A 19,930-nucleotide genomic window follows, 5' to 3' on the forward strand; every position below is an offset into this window, starting at 1 on the left:
TATAGTTCCAAACGGCTCTCCAGAATGGCTGGATGTGTTCACAATTCTACCAACAATGTATCAGTGTCCCAGTTTTTACATATCCCCTCCAACATTCCGCAATATCTTTCCCTGTCCTTCTAGCCAATCTGACAGGTGTGTAGTGGTATCTCAGAGTTGTCTTAATTTGCATTTCTCTGATCAATAGTGATTTGGAGCACCTTTTCATGTAACTAGAAATTTCTTTGTCTGAAAATTGTCTGTTCATAACCTTTGGCCACTCAGTTGGAGAATGACTTGATTTCTTATAAATTTGAGTCAATTCTCTATATATTTTGGAGATGAGGCCTTTTTCAGAACTTTTGAATGTAAAAATGTTTTCCCAGTTTATTGCTTCCCTTCTAATCTTGTCTGCATTAGTTTTGTTTGCACGAAAGCTTTTTAATTTAATATAATCAAAATTATCTATTTTGTGATCTATAATGATCTACTCTAGTTCTTCTTTAATCAGAAATTCCTTCCTCCTCCATAGGTCTGATAGGTAAATTATCCTATGTTCTTCTAATTTATTTATAATATCATTCTTTATGTCTAAATCTTAGTATACGGTGTTAAGTGTGGGTCAATGCCTAGTTTCTGCCATATTAGTTTCCAATTTTCCCAGCAATTTTTGTCAAATAGTGAATTCTTATCCCAAAAGCTAGAATCTTTGGGTTTGTCAAACACTAGATTGCTATTGTTATTGATTATTTTGTCCTGTGGACCTAACCTATTTCACTGATCGATTACTCTCTTTCTTAGCCAGTACCAAATAGTTTTGATAACTGCTGCTTTATAATATGGTTTTAGATCTGGCACAGCTAGGCCACCTTCATTTGATTTTTTTTTTCATTAGTTCCCTTGAAATTCTTGACCTTTTGTTCTTCCAGATGAATTTTGTTGTTATTTTTTCTAGGTCACTAAAATAGTTTCTTGGGAGTTTGGTTGGAATAGCACTAAATAAATAGATTAATTAGGTAGTATTGTCATCTTTATTATATTCACTCATGAGTACTTGATATTTTTCCAATTGTTTAGATCTGACTTTGTGTGAAAAGTATTTTGTAGTTTTGCTCATATAGTTCTTGACTTTCCCTTGGCACATAGATTACCAAATATTTTATACTATCGACAGTTATTTTAAATGGAATTTCTCTTCATATCTCTTGTTGGATTTTGTTAATGATGTATAAAAATGGTGATGATTTATGTGGATTTATTTTGTATCCTGCAACTTTGCTAAAGTTATGGATTATTTCTAATAGCTTTTTAGTTGACTCTTTGGGGTTCTCTAAGTATACCATGCAAGAATACCATCTGGTTTCCTCATTACCTCATTACCTATCTACTCTAATTCCTTTAATCTCTTTTTCTTCTCTTATTGCCAAAGCTAGCATTTCTAATACAATATTGAATAGTAATGGTGATAGTGGGCAACCTTGTTTCACCCTGATCTTATTGATAATGATTCCAGTTCCTCCCCATTACATATGATGCTTATTGATGGTTTTAAATAAATGCTACTGACTATTTTAAGGAAAAGTCCATTTATTCATATGCTCTCTAGTGTTTTTCATAGGAATGCATGTTGGATACCTCTGTGTTTAAAGAATCCTAGCTTTAGAGTTGGGACACTTGCATTGAATTCTGCCTCTAAACTTTCTATCTTAGTCAAGTCATTTTTAAGTCATCTTATGTGTAAGGTAAGGATGCTCAGGTCTAGACAAATGCTAATATTCTTTCCAGTATTAAAATATGATAATGCTATTTACTTTAGACATTTCACAATCTCATTGAACCTGAGTATCTTCATCCACAAAATGTGGATCATTTAAATTAATACCAACCTCATATGTTTATTGGAAAGTAAGTAAACAATTTGTTAAGATTCCCCCCCCCAAAAAAAAACAACCCTGGATTAAAGGAATATATATCTGCATCATGACAATATAGAAAAGTGAAGGCTCTTGGCTAAAGAGGATATATACACAAAAAGGGTTGGTAAGAATGAGTTTTCCTGTAATCTTGCGAATTTAATCAATTTTTTTTTATGATTGAAAAGAAAGGAGGGATAAAACTGCTTACTAAACTAATACTACTATATTAGGCAGAAACAAACAATATTGTTGTAGACAACACTTAAAAGAATCAGCTTCACAGATAAAAGGTGTGAAGAGATTAAAAGAGTTAGATATTGGTTCTTTTGAACAAGATCTGTGACCTTTCAGTAGGATGGGAGGTCAATCTGTGCCGCTCTTTAATAGAGTATCCAAAAAGATTTAAAATATTTGAAGGAAAATATTTTTAGGAAAAACGACTTAACTTGTTTTTCTGCTTTGTCAAAGATCATAGAACTAAGCATAAATAGCAGAAGTTTCAATAAGGCAGTTTTAGACTTCATATAAAGATGTAATATTCCTTGGAAAATTAAAGCTATCCAAGTATGGAATGGAAAGCCTTGCAAGTAGTGATTTCCTCCTTATTGAAGGTCTTTTAGCAAAAGCTAGATGACATTTTTTTTGGTAAGTTGTAGAAGAGTTAAACTAGACACTCACTCACCAGATCTATTCCACTTCTGTGATTAAATGCTTTATAACCTTTTAAAGGTATCATATAAACATTGAAAAAATAGTATTAGTACTAATATTATTATTAGTACTATCATTACCATCATGAGCACTGTTACATTACCACCACACCACTACTAATACTGCTACTACTATCTGTAAAGGAGCTGTCAGTAAGATTTCTTTCAACAGAGGGAGACAGGAGAAATACATTCTCAAAATACATTCCTTATGATCTAGAAAATGACATAGATGCACATATATAAATGTATATTTATATATACAAGCTACCATCATAGCAAACAAAACCAGCATATGATAATGAACATAACTGAGAACGCTACCAACTCTTTCTTTTATCTGTTGCATACTTACAGCCAAAAGCAGATAGTCCCTTTCCATTAGATCAGCCAGTTTGTTCAGGAGTCGTCCTCTCTCTGAAGCATCCATTGTCCGCCATGGAGACCCAATCTGAAAAGCCTCTCTTGCTGCTTTCACTGCCTTGTCCACATCCTCCTAAAAATATAAAGAAAGTTGAGTTTAGAGGGATAATACCTAATTATTTCCCAATATAAGTTAGCTGTGGAACAACATATAGTGATAGAATTCATATGATGGTTAAATATGAACACTACTCAGACAAGAGAGCATTAGAGGAAATTTCACAGAAAAAAGCTAACATTAGGTCTATTTTCACTGATTTTCATATGATTTACATAATTTCAAATAAGAAAATCATAGAATTTGAGCTGGGATGGAACTTTTAACATCTTAAGCCTATATTTATATGAAAAATTTACCACTGTCCTAAAGTTAATATGTTACAAATCTGAAATGGCACTTAAAGAGTAGCTAGCCCAACTTTCTTATCTCATCAGAGGAATGTGGAGTCTAGAGAACTGAAGGGATTTGCCAACATCACACAATGGGACATCTGGGGTTTGGGTACAAGTTTTCTGATTTCAAATGCAGCTCCAATTTCATGACATACTCTTTGTTCATCCCTCACTTGAAAACCTCTTTTTTGTAAATATAATTTTATATTTAATATTTTAGGGGCAAAAGGTTTTTAGCATTGAAATTTCTCCCTACAGAACTACTATTTACATAAATAGAACACCAAAATTTCCTTAAACACTGGAACATGATTCACCTTGGCTGCATTCCACACATTTTAGTATGCGATCTTATTGGTGGTATTATCTTTTTTTTGTTTGTTTGTTTGTTTGCTGAAGCAAATGGGGTTAAGTGACTTGCCCAAGGTCACACAACTAGGAAGTGCGAAGTGTCTGAGATTAGATTTGAACTCAGGTCCTCCTGACTTTAGGGCTGGTGCTCTATCCACTGCGCTACCTAGCGCCCCCTGTTGTCATTATCTTTAATGAAATTATTGCTTCTATATTGTGTTCTTTGTCTCATTCTTTAGTTTAGATTATTTAATTTTCAATTAATTTTTGATCTATGATTTTAAAGTCATTTGTTGAATATAATTTTTATTACATTATGGTTTGAAAAGGGTTCATTTAGTATTTCTGTCATTTTTTTCATTTGTTTTTAAGGTTTTTATGCCCCAATATATGATCAGTTTTTGTGAAACTACTTGTAGCTGCACATGTACAGCTGGGGAAAAAGGCACATTCTTTTCTTCTCAGTCAATTTTCTCTAGATGTCTATCATATCTAATTTTTCTAAAATTCTATTCATCGGCATTTCTTTTTTTCTTATTTATTTCATGGTTAAGTTTATATACCCCTGAGAAGAGAAATTTGAGGTCTTCCATTAGTACAGATTTGTTGTCTAATATGTTGAAGTACAGCTTCTGTTCCTCATTCAACTTTTCTGTAAAGAATCTGCATGCTATGCCATTTGGTTTATATATATTTAATAGTGATATGACTTCATTGTCTTTGGTATCTTTTTAACAAAATATAGTTTCTCTGATTATCTCTTTTAATTATATCTTTTTTTTTGCCTTTGCTTTGTGTGAGATCATAATTGCTAGTCCTGTTTTTTTTTTTAAACTCAGCTGAAACATAATAGATTCTACTCCAAACTCTTATTTTAACTCACTGTTTATTTTTCTGTTTTGAGTATTTCTTGTAACCACCACAGTACTGAATGCTGGTTTCTAATCCATTCTGCTATCCTTAAGTTCCCTTCATCCCATTTTCTTCCTTCTCTTTCTTTTTTATCCTATCCCTCCTCAAATGTCTGTTTTGCTTCTGACCACTGCTTTCCTCACTTTCTCTCTTATCACACCACCCCTTTGCCATTCCCCATCCCCTCCTAATTATCTATTTGTTAAGACAAATTTCTGAATTTTGTTACTGTTTTTTCTAGCTTTATAAAATAATTTTTTGGTAGTTTGATTGTTATGGCATTGAATAAATACATTAATTTAAATAGATTCTAATTCTAAAATTGTGTATTTATTTAGATATGTTTATATATTTATATACACATTAAATATATTATATTATATATAACATATTTCTTACTTTTTTTCCTTATCACTCTGATTTACAATTTTTTTTTGTTTTTTTTAAAAGTTTTTCAAGGAAATTTTTTGGGCCAGTGTCCCAAATATATTTGTCTTTGAGGCTTTGCTTGTTTTTGCTTTGTTTTCACTTTGTTTTCTCCTAAATTTGTTTCTTGATTTTATCTGTTATCATAGAAGCTTTTTATAATCAGAATGCTTTTTTGTTGTTTTCTCATTATTCTAGAATATTTCTTGGCTTTGAACCTTATGGAGATCTGCTTACCTAGGGAATTGTATGTGGATTGTCCCAAGCTTCAGGATTTTTCTTGCTACTGTTTTTATGCCTAATTCTGGAATGCTAGCCTTTCTAGGGCAGAGAGTTTTTCCTTCTCAGCACTTATTGTTTTTGCTATGTGCCAGGCACTGTACTTTATATGCCTAGCCTACCAAAGTACTTGAAAGTAATAGATGTTTAATAAATGTTTCATTGAATTGTTCATTTAATTGAGGCTGGTTCCATGATAAGATTTTCACAGAAAATATAAAACATTAAACAGCCTTATCTAACTGCCTAAAATTTTGCAAGTCAATTGGTATTTATAGCAAAGTATAATTTAATACCTATAAAGAGAAATTTTTTAAAAATCCAAGTTGAGATTAATGATATGAAGATACATATTAATCACAAATTTTTATGTTTGGATGTTGCTTTTTTCACACAATTGTGAAAATCACAGATACTTTGATTAATACAATGTTTTAAGAGAGTTCTGAAGAATTTATCATGAAAAATACTATTCACCTCCAAAGAATTGCTAAACTCTGAATACAAATTGAAATATTATTTTTCACTTTATTTTTTGCAACATGGCTAATATGGAAATATGTTTTGCATGATTTTACATGTGTAAATGATATCATATAATTTACCTTCTCAAATGATTGGTATAGGACTGAATAGAAGGAAAGATATCAAAATCTCAAAATAAAAAAATATTAAAAATAAATTAATATTTTTTTTAAAAGAGAGTAAGAGAAAATATGGTTTTCTAAGAAGTGTCATATGAGAAAACTCAACTTATATTTTTGTTGGCAAGAAACTTGGACTAAAGAAAGAAAGCAAATTTTCCTAATAATTCTCATATTAAAAAAACTTACTTTATCTCCTTCTTCCACATCACAAATTTTTTCTTCAGTAGCAGGATTAATGACTGGGAATTTCTTGCCACTCACTGAACCATGCCATTCATTGTTTATAAATATCTATTGGGAAATACAAAAGAGAATCAATATTATATCCATAGTGCATTAGCCTCAGAAAGTTTCCCACAGTGGTTAAACCTGAAATACTCAAAACATCTTATTCATGTCACAGTGGTGTAATTTTTCTACTCTTTTAACTCAAAGATGCCATAATTTTGCAATTCTCATTTCCCCCTTTAGTTTATTTTGGGCACAAAGAAATGTGAACCATAGAATAATTTTTGTAAATGTCATTTAAAAATAAAGGCAAGATTTATAATGATGCAATGAAGTTCCTCAAAATGATGACTTCACCAGTTCTCATAGATTAGGTTGTATAGTTTTAGTCATATGAATAGTTGGATATTATTTTATTTTATTTTATCTTCTTAATCATAGGATGAGTGGTTTTAGAATACTGGAAATAGGAGCACAAAATAAAGGTCCTCACATATATATATATATATATATATATATAAATGAACATATGTGCATGTGTTTGTGAGCGGGTAGTAGTATTGGGTTGAAGGATGTATTAGACAATAGAGAACCCTGGGGTACTTTGCTAAATAATTTAAAAATTCAAAAAATCTTATATATACCTATATGACAATATATGTCTCTGTTCATGGATTCTTGGCTTTCAAATTTATTCTACTATGTTTAGGGTCTTTTGATTCACTTGAGGATATTAATTTCTCTCTACTTATAATCTCTCCTCCTTATTAATTTATGCTGAGACATCCTATCTCAAAGTGTCTTCAGGATGTTTTTGATCTCCACTGATAATCTATCCTCCTACTGATTCCCTGAGCCTTATGCTAGTGCTGCAAGTTTCCTCTCCACTCTAGGAGCAAGATAGTGTGGGAGAGTTCTCACTAGTAAAATGGCTTCTTACTAGACTATAGATTCTGTCTTGATCCATATATTCAGTTATAAGGTGAAACTTATAGGTACAGAGTGATATGCTTTGGGTAGAATCAACTGTTTTCTGGTACCAATAGGGGAATCACGGTAGTCCACTCTAATATTCCATTGTACATCTGCCATTGTTTGAATAGAATGGTGCCTTTAAATGACTGGAACTTGAGATCCTTAGCAAAACTTCCTTGCTTTTGGAGCTATATTATTCCCAAGCATCTGATTTTTTTAGTCTTCTACTTACAACTGAGGCCAGGAAGGTTGGTTCATTGTAAAAAGGTTCACATAGTTCACATACCCTCTGGTTATCCTACTTACTCATAGGAGATTTCCCTATATATAGCCTTCACACCTTCTTTAAGAATCAGCATAATTTCTTTTTATAACATGGCATTTAAGATAGTATATATTCATGAACACTGGTCTTTTCTGGCTTGTAATGTATGTTAAAGTGGCTGTTGGCTAGTGCAGGTACCCATCTGTTCTATGCAGCATCACATTTGGCACTGGTCAAAGTAAACTGATTATTAGTAGGCAATGATTGCTCAGGAGATAAAGTCTTTGAACTTTTCAGTGATAGCACATTTCAAAGCAAAGAGCTTCTGCTTTTTGATGGGGTTATGAGTCTTGTTTTCTATAAAACTCCTGCTGGCAAATACAATTGATCTTTTGACCATCACTTTCTTAGTATAGAATAATGTTCACATTTTCCAGGCTAAAATATATATGGAGGGAAAAAAGTTTGCTTTGATCTATATAAAGTAGAGGCTTGGAACTCTGGAGAAGTATACTTGAAACAAAGATACTTACAACAAGGTGTTAACTCAGTGGAATTGATGAGATGATGGATCTTCAGTATATGTATACTTAGTACTTAGCACGGTGATGTAATGGTTCTCTAGTTCATACATATTCAATATGCTATAATGATGTAATTGAAATAGGGTATTTAAGGGCTGAGAGGACTGGAGATGAGACATTCCATTTATGACCATCTTCCTGGTGACTCTCATGCCTCCTGCACTCCTTAATTCCAGAAAGCTAGCCTGAATATTACAATATAAGGCAGCTCTGGTGAGTGTAGAAGGCAGGGGATTAGGTTTTTTCACAATTATCTATCCACTAATTTCCAAAAATTTTGAATTTTTTATACTTCTATTTCTATGTCTTCTAAATTACATATGCACAAAAGAAATTTAGTGATAGGGACATGGTTCTTAATATATTTATATTATTGACTGCCAAATCCTTTAAAAGCTGTCCTTTAACTTTAAAGATTCTATGGATATGGCAAAATGGATATCTCTCTTCCCTATATTAGTCCTTATACCTTGTTGGAATAGTGTATGAACCATCCACTTGATTGAAGCTCTGAAAAGTCAACACTTGTCTACTGACAATGCCAGATGATCCCCAAATTTAATTAGTTTGTTCTTATGTTCAGTCAGTGACAAATCTGTGTGTATGTGTTTATATGTTTGCATATGTATATGTATAAGAGTATATAGGTACTCACACATATTCTCACTTGCACTTAGACTTTGCAAGGGGAGCACAATTACCTTGTCTCAAATTTGATGCTCACCTCTCAACATATCAGCAGGTATGTATAGAAGTTTTAAATTCAGCTTAATGTATATAGCATAGAATTAAGAGAGAGAGAAGAGAATATACATCTCACAGAGATGAGATTATATATATATATATATATATATATATATACGTATATATATATATACATATATAATATGGAGAGAAAGAGAGAGAGAGAGAGAGAGAGAGAGATAGAGAGAGAGAGAGAGAGAGAGACAGAGAGAGAGAGAAACAAAGAGAGAGAGACAGAGAGAGAGAAGGAGGAAGGGAAGAAAGAGGGAGAGACAAAGAAAATTCTCTCTGTGTGTATGTGTGTGTGTGTGTGTGTGTGTGTGTGTGTGTGTATGTATATATGGTGAGAAAACTCTGATTATCTCCTTCTTCCTTATTACACATTTTTTTTCTTCAGTAGCAAAGTTGACTATGCACACACAAACACACACATATAAATGCATATATACAAATGTGTATTATATATATATGTATTCCTGTCTCTAGTTCTCAAATTCAGGATGATTGATTGCAGGAGCAATGCTCTCTCTACTTCTGCAAGTATAGGCTGGCAAGACAATCACTTAGACAAGTGCAATACAGTGAAAAACAATCTAGACCTAAAGCCAGGAAGATCCTACTTGGAATAAGATCTCTTTCATTTTTAGCCATGAACAGAAACAAGTCTCTTACTTCAAACCTCTAGTTGTTTCTTTGTAAAATAGTTTATTATAATACCTGTAGTATCTATGATGAAAACACCTATCATGAAAGTTTGTTGTAGAGTTTGAAAAAGACAATGCAGGTAATATGGTTTTCAAAGCTGAGAAAGCTTTATAAATGTCACCTTTGGGGCAACTAGATGGCGCAGTGGATAGATCACTGGCCCTGGAATGAGCAGGACCTGAGTTCAAATTCCACCTTAGACACGTAACATGTACTAGCTGTGTGACCTTGGGCAAGTCACTTAACCCAATTGCCTTGCAAAACCAAATCAAATCAAAAGCAAACTATAAATGTCACTTGTTATTATCTTTTGGGCTTAACATAGAGTGGAGGAGAATAGAAACTTTTAGTAGATTTTTAAAATATACCCATTTTTCTCTCCTTTCTCTCAACCCCCTTGCCAGCAAATCCCACCTTCCATCAGATAGGGCTAAAGATATTCAGTTTGGTTGTATTTGTGATGGGGAAGGTTCTAAGTCTCTTGGAAGCACAATTTCAGATATGGAGTACAATTATCAGACTTTGCAAAGGGAGCAGTTACAGTATCCTACCTCTGATGTTCACCTCTCAACACATCAGCAGGCATGTATAGAATTATAGACAGAGGTGGAAGAGAAGATCCTTAGGGGCCATCTAGTCTTATGCCCCCATGAGGATTATAGTGAAGAAAATACTTTACTAATTAATAATCACTATATTTAATGTCTTAGTATTGTAAGAAGGGTATATTATGCTCATTCTCAATTTATAGATACAGATTTAGAGGGGAGCTTTAGTGCAATGCCCTATCCAGCACTATTGTGACAAAAACACTTTATAAACTATTAAGCATTATTGCAAGTATCATTAATGTTTACTTATCATTATCAATAATACAGGAAAGCAAGTTTAGTTGATTAGTAGTTTTCATAATTTATATTAAAGTTCAGGACAGCACTTTAGAAGTCGTTTAACCTAGCTCCTTTATTATGGAAATAAAGCACTGAGACTCAAAGAAAGAAATTTAGTTTTTTAAGGTCCTATATATATTAAATGACATAGTCTTTGAACCTAAATCCATTTATTCCAATTGTACTTCACTAAGCAAATTAAAATCCAGAGGTATTAAATGTCTTATAGTTTGTCAGAGAAGAATCTAAAGTCAACATAATATATTAATAAAGTGTCAAAGTACTTATGTTCAGATTTTGCTTCTGATACACACACACACACGCACACATACAGACATGCACAATTACTTCTAGAGGCCCTTTTAACTTTAAATCAATATTCATATGACCACTGTTTTTGCTACTATCACTCATTACCTTTCATGGAGAGCAAATCTACAAGAAAATCCAGAGAAGGAAACAAGAAGACTCAAAGAGAATTATATGGAATAAAGGAGGAAATAACAAGGAATAAAAAAGGAAAAAGTATGTCTCTACTAAGGGTTCACCATGAAAATAAAAATAAAATCAATATAATACCATCAAAATAAATATAAATAATTTCCTCTACTTATGTACTATAAAAATACTTACTTGAAGTAAAGAAAATCATATTATCTTTCATGGCTAAGTAGAGAGAGTTAATTTGTTACCAAACATGGGATGGTGCCAATTTAAAAATATGAGATAAACAAATCTGGTCTTATAACATTGAAAAAGCTTTTGCATAAATAAGATTGTGTACTTGGGAATTATTGACTTGGGGAAAAATGCATCATCCTTCTTGCTAAGAATTCAGTATCTTAATTATTAGTCTTTTTTTTTTTTTAAAGCGGGCATTTAGTTTTATTTATCTCTTCTACTGTGTTTTATTTAATTCTCTTCTAATTTTTGATATTTCTACATTTATTTTTGGTTTATTTCTTGATTTTCTTGACTTTCTAATTTTATAACATGATTTTTCATTAAAAATTTTTTTATTAATATGTGTAACAAATCTTCTCAGGATTGCTTTAGCAACAGTTCAGAAATTCTGGTAGGTTGATTTGTAATTACCATTGCTGTTCATCTAGTTCTTATTTTAAAAAAATATAATTTGTTCTTTAACCAATAATTATTTAGAATTTCATTCTTAAATTTCCATTTAGGTTTTCATGGTTTTCTTATACTATCTTAATTCCTTAATTTACTTACTTTAATACTATTTATGGTATGATCTCTAAAGGATATGTTTAACATTTCTGCTTTTTATATATATTTGCAAATTTTATATGCTCTACTTTTGTAAAAATGTCATATAGTATACACATACATGCATACACATACACATATGCACACACAGAGAAATGTGATAAACTTTAAAATGTTTAAGATCTGCAAATAAGCATTTTTTTCCTCTTATTTTCTCTGTTATTAAAATTGCTTTGCTCAGAATGAAAAATTGGCCTTTTATAAAGTTCAGACACAAGCATTCTCATTTTCTGCTTTGTAGCTAAAGTTAGTTTCAAATTATATAACAAACTACAACTTAAGTGAATTGGCTGGGACAATGTCCTGCAATTTGGCTTTCAGGTTTTATATAACATTTTGGGACGGGCCCACATCACAGGAACATTTTTAGACTTATCAAGTTGGAACCATAATTTAGTTTCACTTTATTCTTCACTTCTTAGTTGAAAGGCTGGAGACCTGTTTTGACTCTATATTCCTATTAATGTTGACTACTCTGTTACTAGGCATTTGGTTCAATAGCAGTAATCTTACCTAGTGAGACAAATTAATATATTCACAATGCACAATACAATATTCTGGGTTTCCATCAACTTTCCCCTCAAATATACTTACTGAAATAATCAACCCTAAATTTTCCATGATCCTTCACCTCCATACTCAAGAAACTACAGCATCAACTATGCTCCTTAAGTTTCTTATGCAAACTCTTATGAGAAGATTTTCTAATACAGTTGACTATTAGAATCCAAACAAGTTTGTATTAGGTTGTTTTCCCCAGCTAATAAATATTAACAAGTATTTAATAATATTAATAATAAGCATTAGTAAGATTTTTCACCCAAATTCCTATTATGCATAGCTATTATTTATTCATAAAATGTACTTTAAATAAAGCTACCTTAAATGAACCTTCCCAGTCTTCAAATAACTTCCTTAAGGTAAAGTAACAGACATGCTGTTTGAGTCTACTAACCTTAGTATATTGGATTTTGCAGTTGTAGAGTGGAGCAGGTATGTTTCCCTCTCCTAAATTGGTTGGGGTCTTTTCCTTAGATGCCATTTCTGGACTGATCGTAGAGACACAAGGAAAATTAAATAGCTGACAGGCTCTGCAATCTTATCCTGACCCTCCTTCCCTTTATTTGTTTCTTTTAATATGAAGTGATTGAGGGGTATTTGCATACTGGAATGTGATTGGATAAACCAATTCAGAACATAGTAGAAAATGAAAGTCTTTTTTTTTTTTTTTCTGGTAAGAGAAGACTGGTTTAAACTTAAAATTTTTAAAAGAAAACATTTTGCAAACTTGTAGCAAGTCGGAAACATAATTTATTACATGCAAATGAATTCTTTATTTAAAAAACTGAAACCTTTGACAAGGGTAATAGTTACTTTGAGTATCGAGGTTGAGATCATCTCTCCTACCCCACCCCCTTTCCCTCAACCCCTTTTGTTTTCATACTACTGTGTGAACTAATTTCTCTGACAGTTGTCAGCAAAGGGAACAAGGCAGTACAGTCTTTGTGTATTCCCATTTCTGGGAGATTTGAGGGGGAAGAGATCTGTGCTCTTTTTTTTTTTTCCAATTGAAGGACTATTTAATAACATAGTCTACATATTCCTTATCTGAGTCTTATAACAACTCTGGGGTAAATGTTATTAATACTCCTATTTTAAAGATAAGAAACTGAAGCGTGGGGATTGTCTAAGGTCACAGTATCTGAAGTGTTCAACCAGAAGGCTCCTTGATTTTTATTGTATCTGGCTCTCATGAGAGTTTTGTTATCTCTGATAAGTTAGTTTTTTTGAGCGAGAGGCAGAATTGGACAAGTTATGATTCTTTCCTACCTTACTCATTGTGACTAAGCGTTTTTGGCCAAGATAAGAGTAAGTTTACTGTGGTTTTAAATAGGAGAAATTTTACCTTTAATAGCTTTAACTGAACTAACTCTTATGGGACATTTTGTGTATGGATCACAGAGATGAACCAATAGAGGGGGAAATCTTAAGTATTAATCAATGAACAAAAGTTTTCTGTAATATATGGGATTTTAACTGGTATTTGAAGGAAGCCAAGAGGTAGAGATGAAGGAGGAGAGAATCTCAAACAGAAAGGACAAATGAAAATTCTTTGAGTTGGAAAATGCAATGTGCTGTATGATCAATAGCATACAAACTAATTACTGAATCCCAGTACATTGTGGATGATTGGGATGTAGGATTTGTTCAGGAAAGACATGTGTTTCTAGCATAAGGGTTGCTTTCTACCTTTGATGTCCACCTGCTCCACCTGGATCTTTTAAACTTTTACTTGTGGTTTCTAGAAACTTTAGCATACCTAGCTGCCAGACCCTAGTAAACTGTTGGGGCAGATGGGCTAAACCAAGTTAACAGTAACTAAAAGGTCTCAAACCTGTTGGTGTATTAGGGGGGTGTCTACTCTACATGGGTTCAATGAGTGGTTGAGAACAATTTGTTCCATGGCTATGAAATTATCAGAACAAAGCACTGTGTAATGCTTAGAGCTTGGTCAGACATTGAAGCTTCCAAGGTCATCCTCTGCCTCCCATTTTGATTTTTGTCTTGGCTCTGGAATTTGATGACTCTGGAAGACAGTGAGGTTAATGACTGAGTAATTCTGCTTTATTTAAATTAATAGATGCATGTCAAAACATACTACTCATACCATTTAGCCATTTTTTAAAATTTGCCTCAAAGTCCCATGGCAACAGGCCAGTGATGAAGCAAAAGGAATGGATAATACCAGGAACTATAGTCACAACCCTGCATATGGGCAGCCCAGGCCATAGCTTCTTCTCACTAGACTGAAGTAGCCCCAGAATTTGGTGGTCCACCATGAATTTGAACAGCCTTTTAAGGATCACACTAGTCACTTTCTGGAGTGAGCAAGTTAGAAAAGGTTCCCTAAAAATTGTCTGTTTACCCAATCTTGGCCTGATTATTGTGGCAGATAGGTATCCTACCCTGCAGTGAAAATACCAAAAAAAGTATAAAAAATTCTGCTAAGTTGATTCCATTCCCCTTTGGTATATGGAATATGCTCACAAAACCTAGTAGACCTGAAAGATGAACAGCTTTTGTTGTGAGAGAGCTCTTTTAGCAGTAATACATCCAGATAACAGCACTGAGGGAAACAAGACTGGCAAATGAAGGCCCTCTTGTTGAAGTCGATGCTAGATATATAATTTTTCTGGAGTGGCTGCAGTTAAGGGCAATACAAGTGAAGCTAGTATAGGTTTTGCAATTAAAACTAATCTAGTCAACAAGCTTGTATACCTACCAAAAGATGTGAATGGTGGGCTCATGACAATGTTATTGTCACTTGCAGGAAAATACTATGAAAAGATATTAGAAACTGAAATCCATTGTTAAACATCATTGTTGCCTCTATTCCTTCCATGATGAACTTTGTTGACGTCAAAGAAAAAATTTATGATGACCCAGAGACCCTTATCATCAATGTGCCTAAAATGGACAGACTTATAATTCTGGGTGATTTTAATGCTAGAATAGATTCAGAATACTAGACATAGTAGGGAGTCCTAGGAAGGAATAGAGTTGGAAACAGCAACAATAATGATCACTTATTATTGAAGACTTATCCATCTCATGATCTCTTCACTAACACTACCTTTCATTTGCCCAAACTCAGTAAAAGTTCATGAATGTACCCCTGTGGCAAACATTGGAATTTAACAAACCATGTGATTGTAAGGAGATGAGACCCACAGGATGTGAGAATGATGAAAGCAATGTGTGGTGTAGAGTGCTGGACTGATCATAGACTTATCCTTTCCAAGCTGAATATTCACATTCAACAAAAGTGGTGGCTCCACAGTAAAAAGACTATCAGAAGAATTAATGTCAACAAATTAGAACCCTTCTCTGAGTGGGAACAATTTGTTGCTAACTGGAAGGGAAAGTTGAACTAACACATAACTGGCAACAATGAGCAGAAAAGGACAGGGCAGCTTTCAGAAATTTGGTGTACAGAACCATATTTGCTCATCTGTGTAAGAACAATTGCAAAAATTAAGACTGCTTTTATGAAAATGATGGAGAAATTCAGAAGCTGCTAAATGAAAAATAAGAACTCCACAGAGTGTACCAGCAGAATAGTCTATCCATTTCCAAGAAAGCAGCATTGAATTACATCAAAAGTAAAGTATAAGCAAAGCTTATAGAGATGTAGAATTCTTGGCTCAGTAAGAAGGCACTTGACATTCAGTATTATTTTGATAATAACCATCCAAAGCATTTTTACAAAGCCTTGAAGTCTGCTTATGGGCCAAAGACCTATGTTGCATCTCATCAACTCAGTGCAAATGGCACCACATTTATTAGGGATAGGGATATGATCTTAGAGAGGGCTGAACCCTTTCATAGTGTTCTCCATAGACCATTATTAATCAATGGTGAAGCCATTGATTGTTTATCTCAGGTTCAAGTTAAATATCTCCCTTGCTAAAATTCCAACTGAATCCCAAAGCACCTGGTGCTGATTCTAGTCCAGTTGAGATTTACAAGGTGGTGGTGGTGAGGGGGGTGGGTTGGGGTGGGAGGTGGTGGTGGGGGAGTGGTTCTATTGCTCAAATAGCTGCTGATAGAAATTTTCAGGATTATGTGGCAAGAAGAGGGTCATCCTCCAGGATTTCAAGAATGCCTCAATTGTGCATCTCTATAAAGTTAAAGGGAATAGATTACCCTGTGACAATCATGAGCAGAGTCGAAGTGGGGCCAGCGGCAGTTCTCTCTCTTAGTCATTGCTAGCAGGATTCTTGCTAGCGTCTCCCTTACTAGGTTGATCCTTCACCTAGAAGATGGTCATCTACTTTAGAACCAGTGAGTCTTCAGAAGGGGCTGAGGAACAGTCACTAGAATGTTTGCTGACCCACAGCTCCGGGAGAAATACTAAGATTAGAACAGAAGTCTATACATGTTTGTAGATCTGATCAAGAACTTTGACATTATCAGTCATGGGGGATTATAGAAAATTATGTTAAAATTTGGTTGCCCTAAAAGGTGCATCAGTTTTATTTGTCAATCTTATGATGGCTTGGGTTCTGGATAATGAACAATGCTCTTGTGCTTTCCTAATCACCAATAGAGTGAAACAAGACTGTGTGCTTGCCCTTATGCTTTTTAGCATGATGTTTTTTTAGCCATCTTGTCATGATGCCTCCAATGAGGACAAACACGGGCATCAAGGCCAGCTGCCACAAAGCCACAAGCCAAAACTAAAATGAAGAGAGTGTTGGTGTATGATTTTTTTGTTTGTTGCCTCTGAAGCTGAGATGCAATAAAGTATGGATCAATTCTCTGCTGCTTGTGCTAATTTTGGTCCAGCAATTAATACCAAGAAAACACAGGTGCTCCATCAGCTAGCACCACATTATCTATTGGTGGAACCATTGCTGTGGATAAGTTCTCTTACCTTGGCAGTGTACATTCCAGGGATGCTCACCCTGATAATGAGGTTGACACATGCATTGTCAGAACTAGCTCAATGTTTGAGAGACTCAGAATGAAACTGTGGGAGAGAAGAGGTATCAGACTGACTACCAAACTGAAGGTCTACAGAATCTTACTGAGCTCATCTTATTGTTGTATGACTGTGAAACATGGACAGTATACCAGTGCCATGCCAGGAAACTTAACTGATTGTATTTGAATTGTCTTAAGATTTTTAAGATCACCTGGCAAAATACCAGACATTGAGGCTCATTGTTGAACTAAACTGCCAAACATCCAAACTCTATTGGCTACCTATATTGAATGTCAAATGTTAACTCCTATATTATGGATAACTCATACAGGGAGAGCACTTATGAGGTAGTTCAGAAAAAAAAAAGATACAAAGACACTCTCAAGGTCTCTCTCTCTTTTTTTTAAATTAAATTAAATTTTTTTATTTTATTTTTTTAAATAACTTTTTATTGACAGAACCCATGCCAGAGTAATTTTTTATAGCATTATCCCTTGCACTCACTTCTGTTCAGATTTTCCTCCTCCCTCCTTCCACCCCCTCCCCCAGATGGCAAGCAATCCTTTACATGTTGAATAGGTTACCGTATATGCTAGATACAATATATGTGTGCAGAACCGAACAGTTCTCTTGTTGCACAGGGAGAATTGGATTCAGAAGGTATAAATAACCCGGGAAGAAAAACAAAAATGCAAGCAGTTTATATTCATTTCCCAGTGTTCTTTCTTTGGGTGTAGCTGCTTCTGTCCATCCTTGATCAATTGAAACTGAATTAGCTCTCTTTACCAAAGAGATCCACTTCCATCAGAATACATCCTCAAACAGTATCATTGTTGAGGTATATAATGATCTCCTGGTTCTGCTCATTTCACTTAGCATCAGTTCATGTAAGTCTCGCCAGTCCTCTCTGTATTCATCCTACTGGTCATTCTCAAGGTCTCTCTTAACTTTAGAAGTGATTGCATGATTTGGGAGACATTGGCACAGGACCCCCTAGCATGATGTGCCTTCATCAGAGAAGGTGCTATGCTCTATGAGCAAATCACAATTTCAGTAGTTCAAAAGAAACTTGAGATGCACAGTTGGAGAATCCACCCCAAATGTTTATGTGGACTATTTGTACCCAACTTACGGTAGAACATTCTGAGCTATCGGTCTAATCAGACTGATTTGATTCTAACACAGTGATATCATTTTGATCCTTTTTGAGAACAAAGGCCCTCAGCCAACCAACCAATTTGTGGGTGATTAAAATATAAGAGGCTGGCAAAGCAGTCAATCAAGAAGCATTTACTAAGCCCCTACTATATGCCAGGTATTGTGCTAAGTGACAGAGTCTTGGTGGCAGAGGATTTATGATCTTTGATCCTTAGAAAGACAAGAAGTCACTGAAAATGTGAATAGAGACAGGACAGAGTCAGGCTGGTTCTTTAGAAAGATCTATTTGATATCAGAATAGAGGTCAGATTTTAATAGGAAGAGATATGTCATGGAGATGGACCAGAAAGCTATTCTGGTAATTTAAGCATGAGCTATTCAGGGCCATATTGTTCTCATTCTTCATTGGCATCCAGTAGTGACAAAAATCAAGACCACTGGCAATGGCTGGGGATACAGTGGACAATACTGGCATTTTTGACATCCAATCAAAGTCTAAGCACTCCATAGCACTTGCTTCTGCCACTACCCAGGCCTGTTAAAATAAATTATTCACATGTGCCTATTCTACTACTGAGGCTTTCACATGTTTGGGATAGAAATAGCTATGTCTCCCCTTAATAATCCATATGCCCAGGTACTACTCTGCATATCTAAAGTTCAATTTATGTGTGAGTCAAAAAACATAACCCATAACTTTTTATTATTTTTACATACCTTGAAATCTTGCGGCAATGGGCAAATAGCAAAGCTTCAAGGAACAGTTACTGTGGGAGCTATAGTAACAACCCTGTACACAGGTGGCCCAGAGCACAGTTATCTACTCACTGGACTGAAATAGCAGTGGGATTTAGCAGCCCCCTGGATGTCTGAACAACCTTTTTATGTTTTTTTTTTAAATAAAGCTTTTTATTTACAAAACATATGTATGGGTAATTTTTCAACACTACCCTTGCAAAATCTTCTTGAAGAACCTTTTTATAGGATTGTACTGTTTACCTCCTGGCATGAGAAAAGAGTTAAAAAAAGATGTCCTAAAATTGTCTGCTTCATCTAACTTAACCCCGAGTATTTATCATAGCAAACAAAACACACACACACACACACACACACACACACACATCTATAGTGCATGTCAACTATTCAGAAGTCAAAGGTTGTCCTGCAATACTCACAGTAGGAATCGCTCAGTCATTGCTGGGAGGATTCTTTCCAGAGTCTCCTTAATAGGCTGATCCTTCACATGGAAAATGGCTTCAGAAAGGGAGGAGGAATAGTTAATATTATGTCAGGAGCATAACAGTGGTCTTATATAATTTTTATCAAATGATGGGGATAAAAGCAATTCAGAAAATCTAACCTTTGCCAAGAATTTGTCAAATGAGGTCTATTTTCACACCTCTTCTTGTAGTCAAGCTTGCTTAGTATAATGAGTGACACATTGTTCAGCTTTTATTATGTTTTTGTAATTGTTTACATTCATATTGGTGTGATCATTGTGCATATTGTCTTCCTGGATTTGCTTTCTTTACTTTGCATAGTTTCAAATAACTCCATGTCTTTCAAT

The 19,930-nt window shown here is 34.2% G+C and overlaps 1 protein-coding gene across 2 annotated transcripts in view; it reads right to left on the reverse strand.

The window, feature by feature from the left end:
• LOC127562589 (aldehyde dehydrogenase 1A1-like) overlaps positions 1 to 19,930 on the reverse strand; it is a 136,029-nt gene that overhangs the window by 25,758 nt on the left and 90,341 nt on the right. Inside the window, exons 1-3 of one of the 2 annotated variants that reach the window (XM_051998449.1) lie at positions 12,673 to 12,822; positions 6,223 to 6,327; positions 2,961 to 3,101 (exon numbers count right to left, since the gene is read on the reverse strand). In XM_051998449.1, coding sequence (XP_051854409.1) covers positions 2,961 to 3,101; positions 6,223 to 6,327; positions 12,673 to 12,759 — 333 coding nt within the window. In that variant the 5' untranslated portion in view covers positions 12,760 to 12,822. Of the gene's footprint in view, positions 1 to 2,960; positions 3,102 to 6,222; positions 6,328 to 12,672; positions 12,823 to 19,930 lie in introns of those variants that run through there. The other variant, XM_051998462.1, reaches the window with a different exon arrangement.

This window comes from Antechinus flavipes, chromosome 1 (assembly GCF_016432865.1).
Source record: "Antechinus flavipes isolate AdamAnt ecotype Samford, QLD, Australia chromosome 1, AdamAnt_v2, whole genome shotgun sequence".
Taxonomy (NCBI): domain Eukaryota; kingdom Metazoa; phylum Chordata; class Mammalia; order Dasyuromorphia; family Dasyuridae; genus Antechinus; species Antechinus flavipes.